The following is a 20,353-nucleotide window of genomic DNA, read 5'->3' on the forward strand; positions in this document are numbered from 1 at the left end:
TGAGAATATGCTTTGACTAATTGTGAACTAAAGCCTGACATTTGTGAACTTAAAGATACTATTTAACAGAGCACACTGTACTTACTGTGTGAGATTTTGATTTTTTCCAGCTAGGTTATTCTAGCTTTCATTGAAAGTTTCCTCCTTTTTTTTCTTGCCCCCTCTTTCACTGTAGAATAAAAATTTATAACAAGTACAAGCATTGATTAAAGCAAGTGTGTTATGCGTAAGAACACAGTAGATATGAATGTAGAGCTGCAATTCTCGAACTCTTGCTTCAGACTCCCAGGAGTCTCTGAGACCCTTTCAGGGAGCTACGAGGTCAAAACTGTTTTCTTAATACTAGAATATTATTTGTCTTTTTGCTATAGACATTTGCATAAATGGCACAAAAGCAGTGGCGGGTAAAACTGTTAGAGCCTTGGCTCAAATCAAAATAAAGGCACAAACTGTACTGGTAATCATTGTTTTCTTTCATGATTTGTCTTAGGAATATTTTTGATAAAACAGTGAAAATTAATTTTATCGAGTTTTGACCCTTGAGTGCATATCTTTTTAATATTCTGCGTAATGAAATAGGAAGTATGCGTAAAGGACTTTTGTATGTTGAAGTATGATGGTTTTTGAAGGAAAGGCAGTTGTGGTGAGCTGAACCAGCCTTTTACTTGAAAGAGCGACTGACGAACTACAGTTAAGACCTAGATAACTGGCATGCTGCTTTTTTGAAAGTGTGTGAAATGAGCCTATCACTCCAAGAAAAGCAACTGACAGATTTTGTTGCCAAAGATAAAATTCAAGCTTTCATGTGATAATTATAATTTTGCACAATTTTTATGCATTACTATGTGCTGGATATTTTACCAGTATTTAAGACTTTATTCTAATGAGATCAGTAGTGATTTTAATGAACGTGATTTTTTCTATTAGGAAATGTATCAGCATTTGAAAGATTTGAATAACCAAGTGAATCAATATTTTCTAAATGGTCAGTGTTATGTTACAAAATTTTTAGTGATTATAAGATCTATTCAAAGTGCAAGATAGTTCAGTGGATTTTAATATAACAGATTATGAGAAGTTCATTGATAGAATTTTAGAGTCTACCTTGCAAATTGCTTTTAAGTAACTAACACTTGTCTAATTTGGATGTAACAGCTAAAAAGAAGATCCACAATCATCTGAAAAAGCTTTTAAAGTACTCTTCCCTTTTCCAGCAATATCTGTATGAGGCTGGATTTTCTTCATATACTTCGCCATAATCAACATATTGCAATGGGTTGAATGCAGAAACAGATATGCGAATCCAGCTTTCTCTGAAGGCAGACATTAAAGATAGAAAAATTGAAAACACTACCACTTTGCTCACAGTTTTTTTGGGGGGGATATGTTTTTCATAAAAAATGCTATATTAACATGTAAGGGTTTATTATTGTTTTAGATGAATTAGTAAAGTAGAAATTAAAACTGAGTAATTGAAAAAGGATTTAATGTGATAAAATTGGTAGATAGAACCCACATAAACAAAAGCTGGTCTTCAGGTTGTAAGTACATAAAGGGATCCTGAGATAAAGGTTGAGAAGCTGTCCCAGGGGAGGCAAGCCACTGTCAGCTGTAGCTTTCTTCCCCAACAGGCCTCAAGGCAAAGTTGTGATTTTTACCCCAGCTCATCTCAATGCTTAGTGCCTGGTATCTTGGGACTGCAGATAGAGTCAGAAAAATAAAACACGATTAACAGTTATTTCTGAAGTTACCATGTCTGATTTAAAGGTTGTTTCTTTGTTTTGTGTAGGCAATACTTATCGTCGTTACAGTTGCCTTTGTCCAGGTGAGTAGGGAGCCTGTTTTGCCAACATATTAATAGTATTGTAGTTAATTGCTTAAAAAAATTAAGGTGGTTTATGGCAAAATCTATAGTTATTGGGGGATGGTAATGTCAGTCAACAATTTATTCTTTGTTTTCGAAATAATTTCAGAAAGACAGCGCTATTGGAAGTCTGTGGAACTCACTTGACTGATTTAGGTAGTGATGTGAAGAAAATCTAGTTTTTTATTTGATGGTGTTAAAGATAATCGAAGCAGATGGAAATGAACAGCATAGTACATGTAATAGAAATAAAATCCAGCCATAGTTTAAAAATTTTTGCAATTAAAAAGTTGGGTAGGGTTTTTTGTTTTTTATTGAGGTAACATTGATTTATAACATTATGTAAATTTCAGGTGTACATCATTATATTTGAACTTCTGTATAGACTCCATAGTGTTCACCACTAAAAGTTTAGTTGCCATCCATCACCATAAAAATATTGGGCCAGGGTTTAAATTTCTCATTCTTCACAGAAGGCATGTTGTGATCTGGATCAAGCTCCCTGTTCAGCAAAAACATTGAAATAATAAATAAAACATATGAAAAGGAACCTCTTTTAAAAATTAATGTGAGGGGCTGGCCCCGTGGCCGAGTGGTTAAGTTCGCGCACTCCGCTGCAGGCGGCCCAGTGTTTCGTTGGTTCGAATCCTGGGTGTGGACATGGCACTGCTCGTCAGACCACACTGAGGCGGCATCCTGCATGCGACAACTAGAGGGACCCACAACGAAGAATATACAACTATGTACCGGGGGGCTTTGGGGAAAAAAAGGAAAAAAATAAAATCTTTAAAAAAAGAAATTAATGTGAATAATGTCGAGATAATGTTAGGATTTTAGAACAATGTGGCAGGTCTCATTTTATTAGTTAAAAGTTTTAAAGCATGATTAATAAGAGTGTAGAAAGATTATTCTAGTTTTAGGGAAAAATTTAATATGTCACGTGATCCTAAAATTCATGTTGTTTTGAACCTTAAGACTGTATTTTAAGTTAGTGTAGTTATTTACATAGCTATGATTTATTCTTTGGGTATTTCCTGTTATTATCCAGGCCTCCTATGGTAATCACTAACTTAGTAAGTTGTTAGTTTTATAGTAAGCCAGTGTAGAAAAGCTGGTTGGAATCAGACTTCTGCAGCAAGTTTGTGAGCTCCATCAGTAGACTGTCAGGGATCCTATTTCTAGGGAATCCTCTTGCTTAGAACTGATAAAAATTACCCTAGGGGAGGCAGAGCTGGTTAGTCTAGCAGAGGTCATTCCAGGCTGGGCATCATTCAAGGCAGCCATTCATTCAGCCATTTGAGTGGTATGACCCACTGGACCAGGAACCAGAACCCTCTTGCATCTTTAATAATGCGACAGATGTGTGGAGTAACTTTCTTCAGAAGGATTCCTGCAATATTATCACTGTGTATGGAACACCTTAGTAGCTTGTTTTTTGGTAAATAGGGAGCCCCTTCCCTCAAAAAAACCCACAAAATTGCAATTTTAACATAATCAATGTGGAATTTTACACAAAGACAGTATGTTAAACACTTTACATGCAGTGGCTGAAACCATCTGCTAAATATCTTTGTAAGAGGTTCATTTGATGGAAAACTCAAGAAAGAATCAAAACATTTGTGAAAAGCCCAGTTTCAGATTGCTAGGTCTGGTTTCTTGTACAGAGGTGAGCCTTTTCCCCAAGTGTGCCTATGAAACCAACAAAACAGTCTATAAACTGCAATTAAAAACTTGTAAAAAAGATCCTATTTACTATCAGTTGAACTTACCATAATGCTTTGTCAAAAAACTCTACAAAAAATCTATCAGAAATTTTTAGTGCTTTATCATTATTTAGTATTTATGTTTTTACCTGTGTTTTAGGAGAAGAGTGCTTTTTATATTCTTTTCATATTTCTATGTGCCTTTATTTTCCCTATCTCATTCTAGTGTCCATTTGTCATCCAATTATGTACCTTCGCAGACATGAAAATAGCTAATTGTTCTAGATAGTCATATATTGATACCACCTTACAGTAAATTTAAAACATAACTTTTAGGCGTTCATTAGTGATGCTGTCAGGTTTTTGGTGGTGTGTTAAATGCTCATTTTGATGTAGAAGCACCTTTGTAGTTGTAGGAAGTAAAGGCTAAGAAGTCTGGAGAGGGAGGTAAAGATTGGGCAGCTTCTGTGTCATTTATTACTAGCATCTAGGTTTGGTGAATGTTTTCTAACCAAAACTTCCGAATTCCTTAATGTCCTTGGTATGTTTGGGGAAGGGATGTCTTGTAATTTTTCTATTTATAGATTTACCTTACTCTCACATTTGTTCCTCTCGCTTAAGTAAAGACTGATTTAGTTCTAAGTTATTCTTAAATGGCTTTGCATTTTGTCTGAAAAAGATTGCGAGTGTGAAATTTTGATTAGTATTAGCACTGCAGTCATTTTAAAACACTTTCCAACTTACACTTCCACTACTCCCTCTTTTCCCTTTTTAACCTTAGATCAAAAGATTTTAGTGCAGACATGAGACAAAAATAGGTCATGTTTCGTGAAGCAAAACTGCCCCATGGAGACATGGACTAAATAGTGAGTGAAGCTGTCTCTGACCCTTAGCTATGATTATATGGATGGAAGAAGGCTGGAGCATGACAGAGTTAGGGCTCTTTAGAATTTCCCTTTTTGGGTAGTTCAGGGTGATGGGAAAGGTGTCCATCAAGGTAAGGCCAACCACATCTCTGTGTTAGTAAACTCTCTGTTTAATGTCTGTTCTTTCCAAGCAAACTTACGCCATAAAACCTTTGCATTTAGCATGGGCTTAAGTCCTCAAAGCAAATGTTGCCTGCTATTAATTGTCTTTGACTTCTTTGATCATTAAACACTAAGTGAAAATTATCTTATTTTTCTTTTTTTTAGAAAGATTAGCTGTGAGCTAACACCCCCTGCCAATCCTCCTCTTTTTTTTTTTTCCTGGGGAAGGTTGGCCCTGACCTAACAATCGTGCTCATCTTCCTCTATTTTTATATGTGGGATGCCTGCCACAGCAGGGCTTGATAAGTGGTACATAGGTTCCATGCCTGGGATCTGAACTGGCAAAACCCGGGCTGCCGAAGTGGAGTGTGCGAACTTAACCACTGTGTCACTGGGCTGGCCCCTGATCTTTACTTTTAATGACTGAAAATTATGTACCCTTTGGACACACGAATCAATTTTCTTCATTTTATTATAAATAATGTGACCTTAGGTTGCACATTGAATATTAAAATGTGAAATTGGGAATATTTAATTATCAAATTGTTTGGTCACTATAATTTAACATTATTTAATAAGGGACAAGCTTTTATGTATAGAAATGTAAGTGTAAGTAAAGGAAAAGGTAAGAATTGGGGGAAATTTTTAAATAATGATTGAGATCAATATTTAACTCTAACACGGAATATATTTATAGGAGCATATGTATTTGCATTTCTTTATGTTTGTGCCTTTTCTTTTTAAATAGGAATATCGTTCAGAAAAATCTCTTGAAGAACTGAGTAAACTTATGCCACCAGAATGCCATTGGTATGATCCTTGTTTCTGATACGAATTTCTACTCTTAAAAACAGAAATGAATATGACTAGTACAAAATACATTGTGGCCCCAGATTTGTCTAAACATAAGGTAGAAACCATTAATCTGACATGAAAAATTAATACTCTATTTAGTGTGGTAAGTTGTACTGTTTAAAGTTCTGATTTTGAGATTCTTTTTTGTTTTTTATTTCTTTTTTAAGATTAGCACCTAGGCTAACAACTGTTGCCAATCTTTTTTTTTTTTTTCTGCTTTATTTCCCAAACCCCCACTGTACATAGTTGTGTATCTTAGTTGCAGGTCCTTCTAGTTGTGGCATGTGGGACGCCACCTCAACGTGGCCTGACGAGGGGTGCCATGTCCGCGCCCAGGATCCGAACCCTGGGCCACCGCAGTGGAGCTTGTGAACTTAACCACTCGGCCACGGAGCCGGCCCCTGATTTTGAGATTCTTGAGATGTGGATTTACTCAAGAGAAATTGTTTTGTGTATGACTGTGCCAGGCTCTGTTGTCGGTGCAGTGTTGCACAGTCGCACAGACGCAGATGATTCAAAACGGTGCTTCAAGTCTTCACATTTTACCTCTGAACAACTGGTCAGTTTTTCCAACGCTGTTTTGTCATCTGAGCTTCTTAGTTACCAAGACCACAAAAATAATCCTTTTCTTCATTCTTATATTTGACTTATCTCCTTAGAAGTGTAAGAATGCAGGGGCTGGCCCCGTGGCCGAGTGGTTGAGTTCGCGCGCTCCGCTGCAGGCGGCCCAGTGTTTCGTTAGTTCGAATCCTGGGCGCGGACATGGCACTGCTCATCAGGCCACGCTGAGGCAGCGTCCCACATGCCACAACTAGAAGAACCCACAACGAAGAATACACAACTATGTACCGGGGGGCTTTGAGGAGAAAAAGGAAAAAGTAAAATCTATTATTACAATTATCATTAAAAAAAAAAAAAAAAAAGAAGTGTAAGAATGCAATATATTTTCCCTCAGGCAACCCCACTGGAAAGAATTTTGTTAAATAAGTGGCATGGCTTTCTTTTCTCAGCCGTGGTTGTTTCTGTTTCGTGTTACAGTGTGCGTGAAGGAAAATTGGAACATACGCTTGCACGAGACTTGGTTCCAGGTGATACAGTTTGCCTTTCTGTTGGGGACAGAGTTCCTGCTGACTTACGCTTGTTTGAGGTAAGTTTGGTGTCTTAATCTGTTTGGATACTATAACAAAATACTGCAGACCAGGTAGAATTAATTTTCTCAAAGTTCACGTGCTAATAGGAAAAAATTTGTCAGAGTATTGGACTAGTGTATATTTTATTCACTCAGCAAATATATATTGAAGATTTACTCTGAGTTCAGTAAGGAAATTTTTGACCTTTTAAAGCTTGATGCTATAAAAATTAGAAGCATATGCTTTGTGAAGTATTTTATTTAGTTCTTGTTTTCCCCCTACTTGTTAACTTTTCAGACACTTAATTAGGTTGTTTTATTCTGCAGTGCTGTAATTAGGTTGATTTTGTTCTAGTTAATCCAATTTTACATGTATAGTTGAACATCTTTGATTTCTCTATCACTTTCCTATCCTATTCGTTTTACCTGCTACCTGGTACCTTGAGCAAGCTTGTGCAACTACTTTGACAGTAGATTGAGGTAACTTTCCTAAAAGATTTCGTGCTGCCTCTAGATTTAAATATACTGACTTGAGACATAATAAGGCTGATAAGCTTGATTTCTCTTCTGGACACAGAAGCTGCTAGCTTTTTAGAATTAAATTGGCTTATTGGAGTACTGGATGATTTTGTAAGGCGAGCTGGTCATTTGATGTACCTGCCTAAAATATACTCTTGATTAGGACGTAAGGGAAACAGAAAATTCCTCAGTTAGCCTTGGGATATTATTAATTTCTCACAAACAAAGCATTTGGATTTCACTTTAGAAAAAACAAGGCCCTGGACTTCTGCGGTATAGTTCTCTTCTTGTGGATTTGGCCCAAGGCCAAGGTTGCCATTTTAACATTGTCATGCTGCAACTCTAGGGTTCCTGTCATAAATTTCAGTGGTTCAGATTTTGGCTGTAAATCTTGTCTGGGCCTTCAGTAGTATCCTTTCATCACGTTCAGTAACTTGACTGCTGTAGAACTTTTTTCTGTTATTATATGTTCATAGACTGTGTCTTAAGTCAGCTCCGGCTGCTATAATAAAATAGCATAGACTGAGTGGCTTAAACAACAGACATTTATGTCTTACAGTTCTGGGGCCTGGGAAGTCCACAGTCAGGATCTGCAGAGTTTGGTTTCTGGTGAGGGCTCTCTTAGCTTGCAGCCTTCTTCCTGTGTCTCATATAGCAGAGAGAGTGATCTCTCTTCCTCTTCTTATGAAGCCAGTAATCTCATTATAAAGGCCTCACCCACATGACCTTATCTAACCTTAATGGCTTCCCAAGGCCCCATCTCTGATTACCATCATATTGGAGATTAGGGCTTCAACATGAATTTTAGGGGGACACAATTCAGTCCATAGCAGCCTGAGACTGTCATTTGTAAACACTTTTTAAAGACTATTAATATTGACAACTTAAGGAATTCTTTATTTTGTTTTCTTGCCTGAGTTAGTTTTTCATAGCCAAGGAGTGAGCCAATATGTGTTGGTGGCAGTGACCTTACTAGTTTAGAGTCACTAGTGCAGCTGAGATAGTAAAAACTTAGAGGACTTGAGCTATGGACATGTTTTCCAGTTTTTTTCTTGAGGATTTTTATTTTCACTTTAATAGTATTTGAGAACAGGCACCATTGGCCAGCTAATGGTGGCAGCCAGTATATAGTCAGGCAGTGACTTTAGGTGAAGCAGTCTTATAGACTGTGTAGCTGCATAACAGTACATTTTGCCTTTTTGGAAACACAATATTTTCCATATTGTTCCAGGTAAAGTCTAGAGCAATGTTTGAACAAGAATTCTTTGAAAGAGAAAACAATGTAAGAGTCAGAGGAAGAGAGAATTTCTTTTGTCTGTTGAAAATATTTTACCTCTCTCAGCTATAACTTTCTAACTAAGCCCAAAACGTTGCCTGAAATCTAGCAAGATTTTCTTTCACTTGGAGTTCTAAATGATTAATCCCATTGACACTTTCTTTTGTGGCTCATGTGCTTAGGGTTAGTCCATGTCATTCTGTGAATCTCTTCAAGATGTAGACATTGAGTACAAGCACCATCTTTTTTTTTTTAACCGAATTTTGATATAGTAATTTTCTAAATGTATCAAACTTCCTTTAGAGAACTACCACTTATTTGGTGAGAGCCAAGAATTAGCCATTTTTATGATGCTAGATTATCAGACCATTTAAATCTGGGCAGAAAGATTATCTCCACTGGAAGTCAAGGTCTACTGGGGCCAGGCTCAGAAGTCCAAACTTAGAACAAGCCAGTTGGCATTACAGAGTGAGCCTTTTTACCTCACGATCCATGTACTTTGTTAAAGGATAGTAGTTGCCTCAGTGAGTAGTTTTTGGTGTCTTTAGGGTTGTTCCTTCCTGTTCCTTAGTTCTCAGAGAGTAAAAACCAAAGATAATGATCGGTGTGGTTGAACAAGCACAGATCTACTTTGGCTACCTACCAACTGAAGAAGTTAGAGACAGTCTCTCTGAAACCTCACTTAGGCATTCTTTTCCCTTCTTTAAGGCTCACATTTGTGCCCACTCTTGTTAAGAACCACTAGCAAGCATCTTCCTCTGTGTTAAGTAGCTCCATTAGTGGAGCTATCTTTCTGTGTTAGAGCTTTCTAACCTCCCGAGTTACAAAATATATTTTCCATTTACTCAGTGAAAAACTTGATATTCTGGCAAAACTCAGATTCTGATTTGGTTTACTATGTTTTTTCAAAAAGGAATCTTTTCAAACATTTGTTAGAATATAAGCATGTAGTGATATTTTAAATTTGGTTATTTTGGTGATGAAACTAATTTAGGCAAAATGTAATTCCTCTCTTTGGAAATCAGTCTGTCTTAGAAGTCATTTTAGCCATTCAGTAAATATTTGAGTACCATGTATAGAGCACCATACCAGGCTTCAGGGCTCGGAAGTAAAAAAGACACAGTTTGTGCCCTTTCTCCTAGGAGAAACCATCTTGCAAACAACTGTGATTCAAAGAGTAAAATGTGTCTGCTTATGAATGAATGGACCATGTGAGCTCAGGCAAGCCTCTTACTATTTGCAGGCCACAGTTTTTTCACTGTGACATAGAGTTGCCTTAGGGCAATGTATGCTAACTTTTAATGCGCAGAGTAATCATGTGGATTCTGTTTTGGCATGCCTGGGGTGAGGCTGAGAGTCTGCATTCCTAACTAGCTCTTAGTCCCTGCCAAAAGTGCCGGCCCATCCACCACATATAAAAATATCTTTTTAAAGAAACAGCTTTATTGAAATATAATTTACATTCCAAACAATTTACACATTTAAAATGTACCATTCACTGGTTTTTGGTATATTCAGAATTGTGCAACCATCACCAGAGTCTAATTGTAGAATGTTCTTAGCATTCTGAAAAGAAAGCTCTCACGTTTTAGTGGTCACTAAACGTGACCTCTTTTCCCCTGCCCTACAGGCTAGCAGGCAGGAATCTGCCTGCTCTCTCTGTATCCATGTGCCTATTGTGGACATTTTGTATAAGTGACATTATATACTATGTAATCTTTTGTGTCTGGCTTCTTTCAGTTAACAATGTTTTCAAGGTTTATCTATTTGTAGTATGTATCAGTACTTCATTGCTTTTTATTGCCAAATAGTATTCCGTTATATGCATATATCACAATTGTAAATCTGTTCACATTTAAAGTGATTAATGGTAGAGAAGGACTTTCTCTGCCATTTTGCTATTTGTTTTCTCTATGTGTTATATATTTTATGTTCCTCAATTCCTCCAATCTCTCCTTTTTTGTGTTTGATTTTCTTTTTTTAAAGTTTTCTTTGATTACCTCCTCAATTCCCTTTTCTCTGTATCTTTTATTTATTTTCTTAGTGGTTATGGTAAGGATTACAGTTAACATCCTAAATTTATAATAGTGCAGTTTGAATTGCTACCAGCTTTACTTCAATAGCATACCAAAACTTGGCTCCTGTACAGCTCACTTTTCCCACTACCTTCATGTTGTTGTCACAAATTATATCTTTATACATTGTATGCCTATTAACATAGATTTATGAGTATTTTATATATTTGTTTTTTAAGTCATATAGAAAAAACAGAGGAGTTACAAACTCAAAATACAATAATGCAGGCACTTATATATACCTATGTATTTACCTTTACTGAAATTCTTCATTTCTTCATATAGCTTTGAGTTACGTTCTACTCCTTTTATTTCAGCTCAAAAGACTCTTTCAGCATTTCCATCAGCAATGAATTCTCTTAGCTTTTGTTTAAATGGGAATCTCTTAATTTTTCCTTCATGTATGAAAAATATTTTTGCTGGATATAGAATTCTCTGACATTTTTTTTTCTTTCAGCATTTTAAATATGTCATTATACTGGTCCTATGCTCCATGGTTTCTGATAAGAAATGGCTGCTGTTCTTATTGAGGATCCCTTTTATGTGATGAGTTGCTTCAAGATTCTGTCTCTTCGTCTTTCAGCAGTTTGATTATAATGTCTCACTGTAAATGTCTGAGTTTATCCTATTTGGAAATTATTGAGCTTCTTTATGTATAGATTCATGACTTTGATTAAATTTGGGAAGTTTTCATCCATTATCTCTTCAGATATTCTTTCTGCCCATTTCTATTTTTTTTTCTTCTGAGACTCTCACAATGCTTATATTAGTATTTTCTGTGGTACTCCACAGGTACTAGGCACTGTTCACCTTTCTTCATTCTCTTTTTACTCTACCCTTCAGAGTGGTTAATTTCAATCATCCTGTCTTCAAGTTTTCTCACTTTTTTTCTTCCTTGTTCAGATCTCCTATTGAACCCTTCTAGTGAACTTTTCATTTCAGTTATTGTGCTTTTCAGCATCAGGATTTCTATTTGTTTCCTTTTTATAATTTCTTTCTCTGTATTGATACCCTCTTTTTGTTCATTAATTCCTTCCCTGATTTTCTTTGGTTCTTCATCCATGGTTTCCTTCAGTTCATTGATTGTATTTGACAGTTGATTTAAAGTCTTTCTACTAGGTTCAATGTCTGGTCTTTCTCAGGGACAGTTTCTATCAGTTAATTTTTTCCTATGAATGGGTTGTACTTTCTTGTTTCTCTGTATTTTTTGTAATTTTTTGTTGAAAACTGGGTGTTTTGAATATTATGATGTCATGATTCTGTACATCAGATTCTGCCTTTTCTCAGGATTTGTTGTTTTTGGTTGTTGAGGGCTGCAGTGGTCCATTCTGTTTAGTGACTTTTCGAAATTATTTTTGCAAAGATTGTATTCCTTGTTGTGTGTGGTCACTGAAGTTTCTTTTTCATTTTTTCAGCATTCAGCCTTATCCATCTGGAGCCAGAAAGGAAAAAAATAAATGCCACTCTCCTGGTCTTTGCAGTTTGTCTCTGAGCTGGGGCACTTCTTCAACACTGAGCTAGGCTCCCTACAATGTTGCTTTCACTTTCACCTCCTGCTTGCACCAAACCCACAGATCTGCCAGAGGTGCAAACCCCCAGTCCTCTCAGGTCTTTTCTGAGCATGCATCTGGTTCTGGGCATACGTTTTGCACTCTGTCTTCCCTGGTGTATAAGGTGGCCCTTCCAAGCCCTTATTCCTTCAAGAAACTTCCACTTCAGCCTTCCTTCTCAGTCTTTGAGTGTGTCTGTTGCTTGTGCTCTTCTCTGTCCCTCTAGCTGGGATGGGGTGGGGGTGTGAAATAAAGGTCAGCCTCTGTACCAGTCCCTCAGTGAACTGCCACACTGGTCAGTACACAACTGTAGTATTTTAAGAATGAGGTCCAGGGGCTGGCCCTGTGGCCAAGTGATTAAGTTTGCATCCTCCGCTTTGGCAGTTAAGGGTTTTGCTGGTTCAGATCCTGAGTGTGGAGATGTCATTGCTTATTAGGCCATGCTGAGGCGGCATCCCACATAGCACAACAGAAGGGCCTGCAACTAGAACATACAACTATGTACTGGGGGCTTTGGGGAGAAGAAGGAGGAGGAGGAAAAAAAAAGAAGATTGGCAACAGATGTTAGCTCAGGTGCCAATTTAAAAAAAAAAAAGAATGAGGTCCATGTTGCCCCCTGACTACCAGTAAGCTGTACCAGAAACACAAGCTTCCATCCTCATAGCCACTGCTGCTTCTCTGAGGAACAGGGAATAGGAGGCAGTAAACAAGAATGCCACAATGCTTTTTTTTTTACCAAAATTGAGTCGCCTTTTTCTTCATTAAGCACTCTGTGGTTGCTTTAAGTTTTTGATTCCAGAGTTGATTCTCTCAGTTTTTGCTAGCTTATGATTGTTTTAGTGGAGGAATAAGTTCTTTGGGTGCCCTACTTCACTATTTTCTGTGGCATTACTCCTGAGTTGTAAGTTGTTTTTTTAAGCAGGTTTGGCCATCTGCAGAGCCATGCCAGCATTTTACTTTGCTGCTGTTTCCCAGGCAGACTAACTGCCTGTGCACTTCTTTTATGGGAAATGGATTGTGCTAAGGAGTCCAAAGTTTTAATGAGTCTGAAGTTTTAATGAGAAACAGTAAAAATTCCTTAGAGTGGTAGTCAGCTTCTTATTCTGCTGTCCCCACCTACTAGTTTGTGGGTTTTTTGTTTTTTTTTTTTTTGTAAATCTGGCTAGGGGTTTGCCAATTTTATTTATCTTCTCAAAGATCCAGCTCTTGGTTTCATTGATCCTTTCTGCTGCCTTTTTTGCTTCAATAGCATTTATTTCTGCTCTGATTTTTATTACTTCTCTCCTTCTGCTGACTTTGGGCTTTGTTCGTCTTTTTCTAATTCAATTAGATGTAGTTTGAGATTGCTTATTTGGGCTTTTTGTTGTTTGTTAAGGTGAACCTGTGTTGTGATGAATTTCCCTCTTAATATGGCTTTTGCTGCATCCCATATGAGTTGGTAAGGTATGTTTTCATTTTCATTTGTCTCCAGATATTTTTTGACTTCTGCTTTAATCAGTGATCCATTGGTGGTTCAATAGCATATTGTTTAGTCTGGACATCTTTGTCCCTTTCTCAACTTTTTTCTTGTAGTTAATTTCTAGCTTCATAGCATTGTGATCAGAAAAGATGCTTGTTATTGTTTCAATCTTCTTAAACTTATTGAGGCTTGCTTTGTTTTCCAGCATATGGTCTATCCTTGAGAATGTGCTGTGCACACTTGAGAAGAATGTGTATTTTGCTGTTTTTGGATGGAGGGTTTTGCATATGTCTATTAGGTCCAACTGTTCCAGCTTTTCATGTAATTCCACTGTTTCCTTATTGATTGTCTATCTGGATGATCTATCCATTGATGTGAGTGGAGTGTTGAGGTCCCTGACTGTGTTATTATTAATGTCTTCTTTTAGATTTGTTAATAGTTTCTTTATGTACTTTGGTGCTCCTCTGTTGGGTGCATAGATATTTATTTACAAGGTTATGTCTTGTTGGTGGAGTGTCCCTTTAGTCATTATACACTGCCCCTCATTGTCTCTTTACCTTTCTTACCTTGAGGTCTACTTTGTCTGATAGAAGTATTGTGACACCTTCTTTCTTTTGTTTGCCATTAGCTTGGAGTATCGTCTTCCATCCCTTCACTCTGAGTCTGTGTTTCTCGTTGGAGCTGAGATGTGTTTCCTTGGAACTGAGACGTGTTTCCTGGAGGCAGCGTATTGTTGGGTCTTGTTCTTTAATCCATCTTGACACTCTGTGTCTTTTTATTGGAGAATTCAACCCATTTACCTTTAGGTTGATTATCGATATATGAACACTTAATGCTGCCATTTTATCACTTGTTTTCCAGTTCTCCTGCATTTCCTTTGTTTCTCGTCCTATGTATTTTGGTCTACAAATTGAGTTATGTAGTTTTTTATGTTATGTTTCTTTGTTTTCTCCTTTTTTATTATTTGTGTCTCTCTCCTGCTTTTTTGTTTAGTGGTTCCCCTGAGGTTTGTATTCAGAATTTCGTGTGTAAGTTGTCCATTTCCTGATGGCCTCTTATTTCCTTAGACTAAACTGATTCAGTCCCTTTCCTCTTCCCCTCCTCAGCTGTTTTTCTCATGTCTTATTCCATCTTGTGTTGTGAGTTTGTGATTAAAATTACAAGATTATCTTTGTTTTTGGTGTTTTCTTTCTCCTGATCTTTAATGTTCTTCTTGAGTATTTGCTAACTTGTGATGGATAACTATAGTTTTCTGATTTTTGTCTACCTACTTATGTCCTTACTCCGTGCTTTGTAACCCCTTTCTCCCTTTTTTTTCAGGTATGAGGGCCTTCTTGAGGATTTCTTGTCACAAGGTGGGGAAGGGGGGCATCTCGTGGCTATAAACTCCCTTAGCTTTTGTTTATCTGGGGAAGTTTTTATTTCTCCGTCATATCTGAAGGATATTTTTGCTGGATAGAGTATTCTTGGCTGAAAGTTTTTGTCCTTCAAAGATTTGAATATGTCATTCCAGTCTCTCCTAGCCTGTAAGGTTTCTGCAGAGGAATCTGCTAAAAGCCTGCTAGGAGTTCCTTTGTAGGTTATTTTCTTCTGCCTTGCTGCCCTTAGTATTTTTTTCTTTGTCATTCGCTTTTGCCAGTTTCACTACTGTAGGCCTTGCAGTAGGTCTTTTTACATTCACATATTTAGGAGAATTGGTAGCCTTTTCCACATGGACTTCCATCTCCTTCCCTGAGTTTGGGAAGTTCTCTGCTATTATTTCTTTGAACAAGCTTTCTGCTCCTTTCTCCTTCTCTTCTCTCTCTTGAATACCTATAATTCTTACGTTGCATTTCCTAATTGTCAGATATTTCTCAGACAATTTCTTTGTTTCTTTTTAGTCTTAGTTGTCTCTCCTCCTCTATCTGGAGCATTTTAACATGTCTGTCTTCAGTTATGGTGATACACCCCTCTATGGTGTCTGCTGCAGCATTTAGAGAATCCATATTTTGTTTTATCTCCAACATTGTGTCTTTCATCTACAGTATTTCTGATTGGTTCTTCTTTATAGTTTCAATCTCTTTTGTGAAGTAGCTCCTGAACTCGTTGAATTGTTTCTGTATATTCTCTTTCAACTTGTTGAATTTTTTTTTATTTTCTATTTTTTTTATTTTCACTTTTTTTTGAGGAAGATTAGCCCTGAGCTAACATCTGCTGCCAATCCTCCTCTTTTTACTGGAGAAGACTGGCCTTGAACTAACATCTGTGTCCATCTTCCTCTACTTTATATATATGTCAGACACCTGCCATAGCATAGCTTGACAAGTGGTGTGTAGGTCTGTACCCAGAATATGAACTGAAGAACCCGAAGCAGAACATGCTAACTTAACTGCTGTACCACTGGGCTGGCCCCTTGTTGACTTTTCTGATGATAGCTATTTTGAATTCTCTGTCATTTAGATTACGTATGTCTGTGTCATCAGGAGTGACTTCTGGGTACTTGTCATTTTTTTCTCTGGTCTAGAGATTTAATATAATTCTTGATACTACTTGAGGGCGTGGCTCTGTTATTGCGCATCATGGTATTTTTGGTCACACTTACCACCTGTTGCCACTGGATGGGGGTCAAGAACTGCATATTCTGAGCGCTCTGTATTCCACTGGAATCCCAGGCACTGGAGCCAGTGCTGTGGGGGGGAGGCGGTGGGCGGGGGGGGCCACTTTCTTCTGCATGCTCTTGGGGTTTTCTTGCTCTGCCCTCGATACCTGCTCTCCTGGGGTGTTGACTTGATGATGTCACCCCCGTGTTAACTTTCACCTTGGTAGGGGCTTTCACCTAGGCTGCAGCGGCCCTCAGGGACCTTTGATGTTCCTGTGAATGGATGTCCCCTCCCCTGTTCCTTCCCTCTTGGAGGCTGCCCGCAGTCCCAGATTCTAGTCTTTTGGTGAGGGAGCAAACTTTTCTCTTACCCTGTTCGTCCTCCGAGGGGGGCTCCAGCCTCTCTGCCCTGCGTTGTGTGGCTTCGTGGGGCTCGTGACATTTTTTCTGTTGTGTTTTTATGTCTTCTGTTGGAGTATGAATATCTTTTTCATTGTATGGTGGAGGGGAGAGATTACTGGGAAAGCTCATTCTGCCATGACACTGATGTCACTTGTGAGTTGCAAGTTTTTATATTGACTTCAATGTATTTTTCTGGTAATTGAATTTGATAAATTGATTTATAGTATGTTGTTCCCCCTCTTACTATGAGTCATCACTGAAACTTCACGTTTAAAAGTGTCTGAATTATTAAACTTATGTACAGACTTGTAAAAAGCAATTTACAAACGTTTTAGGATGTAGAGATTTTAAATTGGCTTTTGAAAGAAGTTGATTAGAATGTTGAAGATGATGTATGGTATATTTGTGGAATTTAAAAACATTCCTATTCACTAAAAACTGTTTGATGTAATTACTCGTGTTTGACTTTGGAAAGGATGTATATTTCTGTAATAGTTTTATCATTATACAGTTCGGAAAACCCTTCCATATTTAGAGCATTGGGAGTGTTTGTTCTCTTAGATTGTATAAGCTTGAATCTGCTTAGTGTTTGTTGTCTGATTTTTATAGTTCCCTGGTTAAAAAGCAGTGTGAGCTGAGGAATGCTATTCATGTTTAAAATGCTGAAGAGAAAGAACTACTTTTTCTCACTAAGTCACCTGAATTTAAAAAGACAATATAGGCAGGTTAGAAGTGATACTTAGTGTCCTTGTTTTAAGATTTTCCTTCGTATTGGTAGGAAAGGACTGTTGCAAAAGTAGGATCCATTTTTGAAATGTGGTTTCTTTGAACAGTCATAGTGAAATACAGTGGAAATCATCGTTAACCAAATCCTGGCCCTTAAATTATTGGCGGCTTGATCAAGTTGAATCTGTGCACTTGAGTCAGAAAGTTAAAAATTCATGCAAGCATTTACCATGGGGGAAAAGGCATTGCATGTAGCCTTTTCAGTAGTTTATAACACTTCGTTGGTTGGGCTTTGATTTTTAATAAGGTAGAGCTCATGAAGAATTCTTAATTACATTTTCCTTCATTTGAGTAAACCATAAGAGGAATCTTAATTTTTGAGAGCAGAAGTAAGAAATTTTATCATGCTCAGGCAGCTGCAGATAAATATTTTTGAAGATTCCTTTCTGGGGAAAGAAATCCATTTCTGAAATGCTTTTAATTTGAGACTAGACAGGTGATTGACTTAACATAACATCATACAGTATACCAAGCTGCTCTTTTTTTTTTTTTTGAGGAAGATTAGCCCTGAGCTAACTGCTGCCAATCCTCCTGTTTTTTCTGAGGAAGACTGGCCCTGAGCTAACATCTGTACCCATCTTCCTGTACTTTATATGTGGGACGCCTACAACAACATGGCTTGGCAAGCGGTGCCGTGTCTGCACCTGGGATCCGAACCGGAGAACCCTGGGCTGCCAAAGCAGAACGTGCGCACTTAACCGCTGTGCCACTGGGCCAGCCCCCAAGCTGCTCTTTAGTCTGAGAACTTTTTTGTAGCTGCCAGTTCCATATTAGCTGTAATTTTTTTAAGCAGTCACTTGTGCTTTTCAGGAAACCTTTTTGACTTTGGCATTTACTTTTTTTCTGCCTAATGTTTTATAGGAATAATCCTGTGAATTTTTTCAACCATTTTTATTCTGTAGGTGTTAAATATTCAGATTGTGGATAATGTATGCATCTGGATTCTTATTTATATTCTGATTTTTGAACTGTGTTGTGTCTTATTTTACACCTTCGCTAGAGTGCCTGAGGAAGAATGAAGAGACAGAGAATCAGTTTCCCTGTAGAGTAATAGCTTTTTCTGAAGGTTTAATGTTTAAACTTTTGGCTTGAAGGCATGGAGCTGGCTGATTCTTTGACTTCATTTTATCCTACCTTTCTGTCTCTCATGGTTGCAGTGGATAAATGACTCTAATATCTTTGTTCTCAGATGAATTAAATTGTGACTTTGTTAACCTGTAGTAGGTTTGCCTAATTTATTAGACACCACCTGTCTTAGAAATGCCTTCCTTCTTCTCACTTTCTCAAAACTGCTTCCTGGGAAAACTCTTGCAGTCACCATTCAGAGAAAATCACTTGTAACTTAGAAAATATTCTTGCTCAACAGGCAGTTGAGATCTATGCAGTTTGCTTCATTGTATGATTTAGACATATTTCATCGATAACATACTTTTGATAATTTGAGTTTTACGAATATATAACTACATAGAACAAAAGGACAAGGGTTCAAAGACTTTTTCTTCTGCATCAGTTTGTATGGTAGACAAGGCTGATGGCTGTTGGTGCTGAAAGTATGTGCCTCTTTTTTATAGAAAGACCTGATTTGAACAAAAATTCTTACTCTCTTACATGGTTCTTGTACTGCTAAGGCTGACACTGAATAGCTGGGTCACTGACTGAGTCAATAAATCTATGCTTTTCCTCTGTTTTTAAAAAGTCAGATTAGGGGCCGGCCCCATGGCGCAACAGTTAAGTTTGCACGTTCTGCCTCTCAGAGGCCCGGGGTTTGCTGGTTTGGATCCTGGGTGCGGACATGGCACCGCTTGGCATGCCATGCTGTGGTAGGCATCCCGCATATAAAGTAGAGGAAGATGGGCACAGTTGTTAGCTCAGGGCCAGGCTTCCTCAGCAAAAAGAGGAGGAGTGTCAGTAATTAGCTCAGGGCTAATCTTCCTCAAAAAAAAAAATTAAAATAAAGATTATTTTTTTACTCCTTATCCCTATAGACAACCAGCTAATGTTAGTGTTTATCTGTGTTTAAGGTTCACATTCAAAGTAAAAAGTCTGCAATGGGAAAACATAAATTTCACCCTTCTCAGAGAAGAGTTCTGTAGATGTATACAAGTTTTTGTTTGCTTTTAAATATCAGCAGGTCTCTTTTCTAATTAAGAGCTCAGAAGATTACATGCAGTTCTGGTTTTTGTAACGAAGAGCTTACTAGATTAAAAAAAACCTTTCTGTTGACTTTTTGATTCAGAACAATATATAAATTTTAAATATATCTTTGCTTATTGTCTTCTCCTAGAAGTAGTTACAAAATTGGGGAGGAGAAATAATTTGCAAATTGATCCTCTAAATTATTAAGAGGAATCAGGAGTTAGTCAGTGTTGGGTCACCTCCATAGCTTACTATCTAAGTGATGTTGATGTTGGGTGAGTTACATAACCTTTCTTTTTTTTTAAATTAAAAAAAAATCTTTTAAAGATTGACATCTGAGCTAACATCTGTTGCCAATCTTTTTTTTTATCTTCTTCTCCCCAAAGCCCAGAGTACATAGTTGTATATTCTAGATGTGACTGCCTCTGGTTGTGCTATCTGGGATGCAGCCTCAGCATAGCCTGACGAGCAGTGCCATGTCTGCACCCAGGATCTGAACCAGTGAAACCTCAGGCCGCTGAAGCAGAATGCACGAACTTAACCACTCGGCCATGGGGCTGGCCCCTACATAACCTTTCAAACTATCTGTAAAATAGGGCTAATAGTGATAGTACTTGCCTCATTGGAGTTGTTAGTGGCTAAGTAGTTGTCAGTAGATAACTTAGCATAGGTATGTAGCATAGTGCCTAACAGATAGTGCACAGTGAAATGTCACCTGATTAGTTTTAGTAGTAATATCATCTTTGAAAAAAGACCTAACTTTTTTTCTTACCTTGGTAATAAATGTGTTAGTGTGAAAAATTATATAGTCCTAAGATTAATTTGGAAAGAAAAGTCAAATAAATAATATTCCTTGAATATTGAGAAATTCTATTGCTTTTGAATATGGCAGATTTTTTTTTTTTAACTTGTAGTTGAGTTGAGGTAATGAACTCACATTTACCTGGCTTGTCTTTGTATACAAATTATATAAAATGGGAAGCCTTTTAAAAA

General features: G+C 37.5%; 1 protein-coding gene across 11 annotated transcripts in view; it reads left to right on the forward strand.

Moving 5' to 3' along the window:
- ATP2C1 (ATPase secretory pathway Ca2+ transporting 1) overlaps positions 1–20,353 on the forward strand; it is a 152,123-nt gene that overhangs the window by 70,737 nt on the left and 61,033 nt on the right. For all 11 annotated transcript variants that reach the window (XM_005600931.4, XM_070238138.1, XM_003363157.5 and 8 more), the window contains 3 exons: positions 1,790–1,825; positions 5,344–5,405; positions 6,489–6,597. In XM_005600931.4, the coding sequence (XP_005600988.1) occupies positions 1,790–1,825; positions 5,344–5,405; positions 6,489–6,597 (207 nt within the window). The remainder of the gene's footprint in view (positions 1–1,789; positions 1,826–5,343; positions 5,406–6,488; positions 6,598–20,353) is intronic.

The sequence above is a fragment of the Equus caballus genome, chromosome 16, assembly GCF_041296265.1.
Source record: "Equus caballus isolate H_3958 breed thoroughbred chromosome 16, TB-T2T, whole genome shotgun sequence".
NCBI lineage: Eukaryota > Metazoa > Chordata > Mammalia > Perissodactyla > Equidae > Equus > Equus caballus.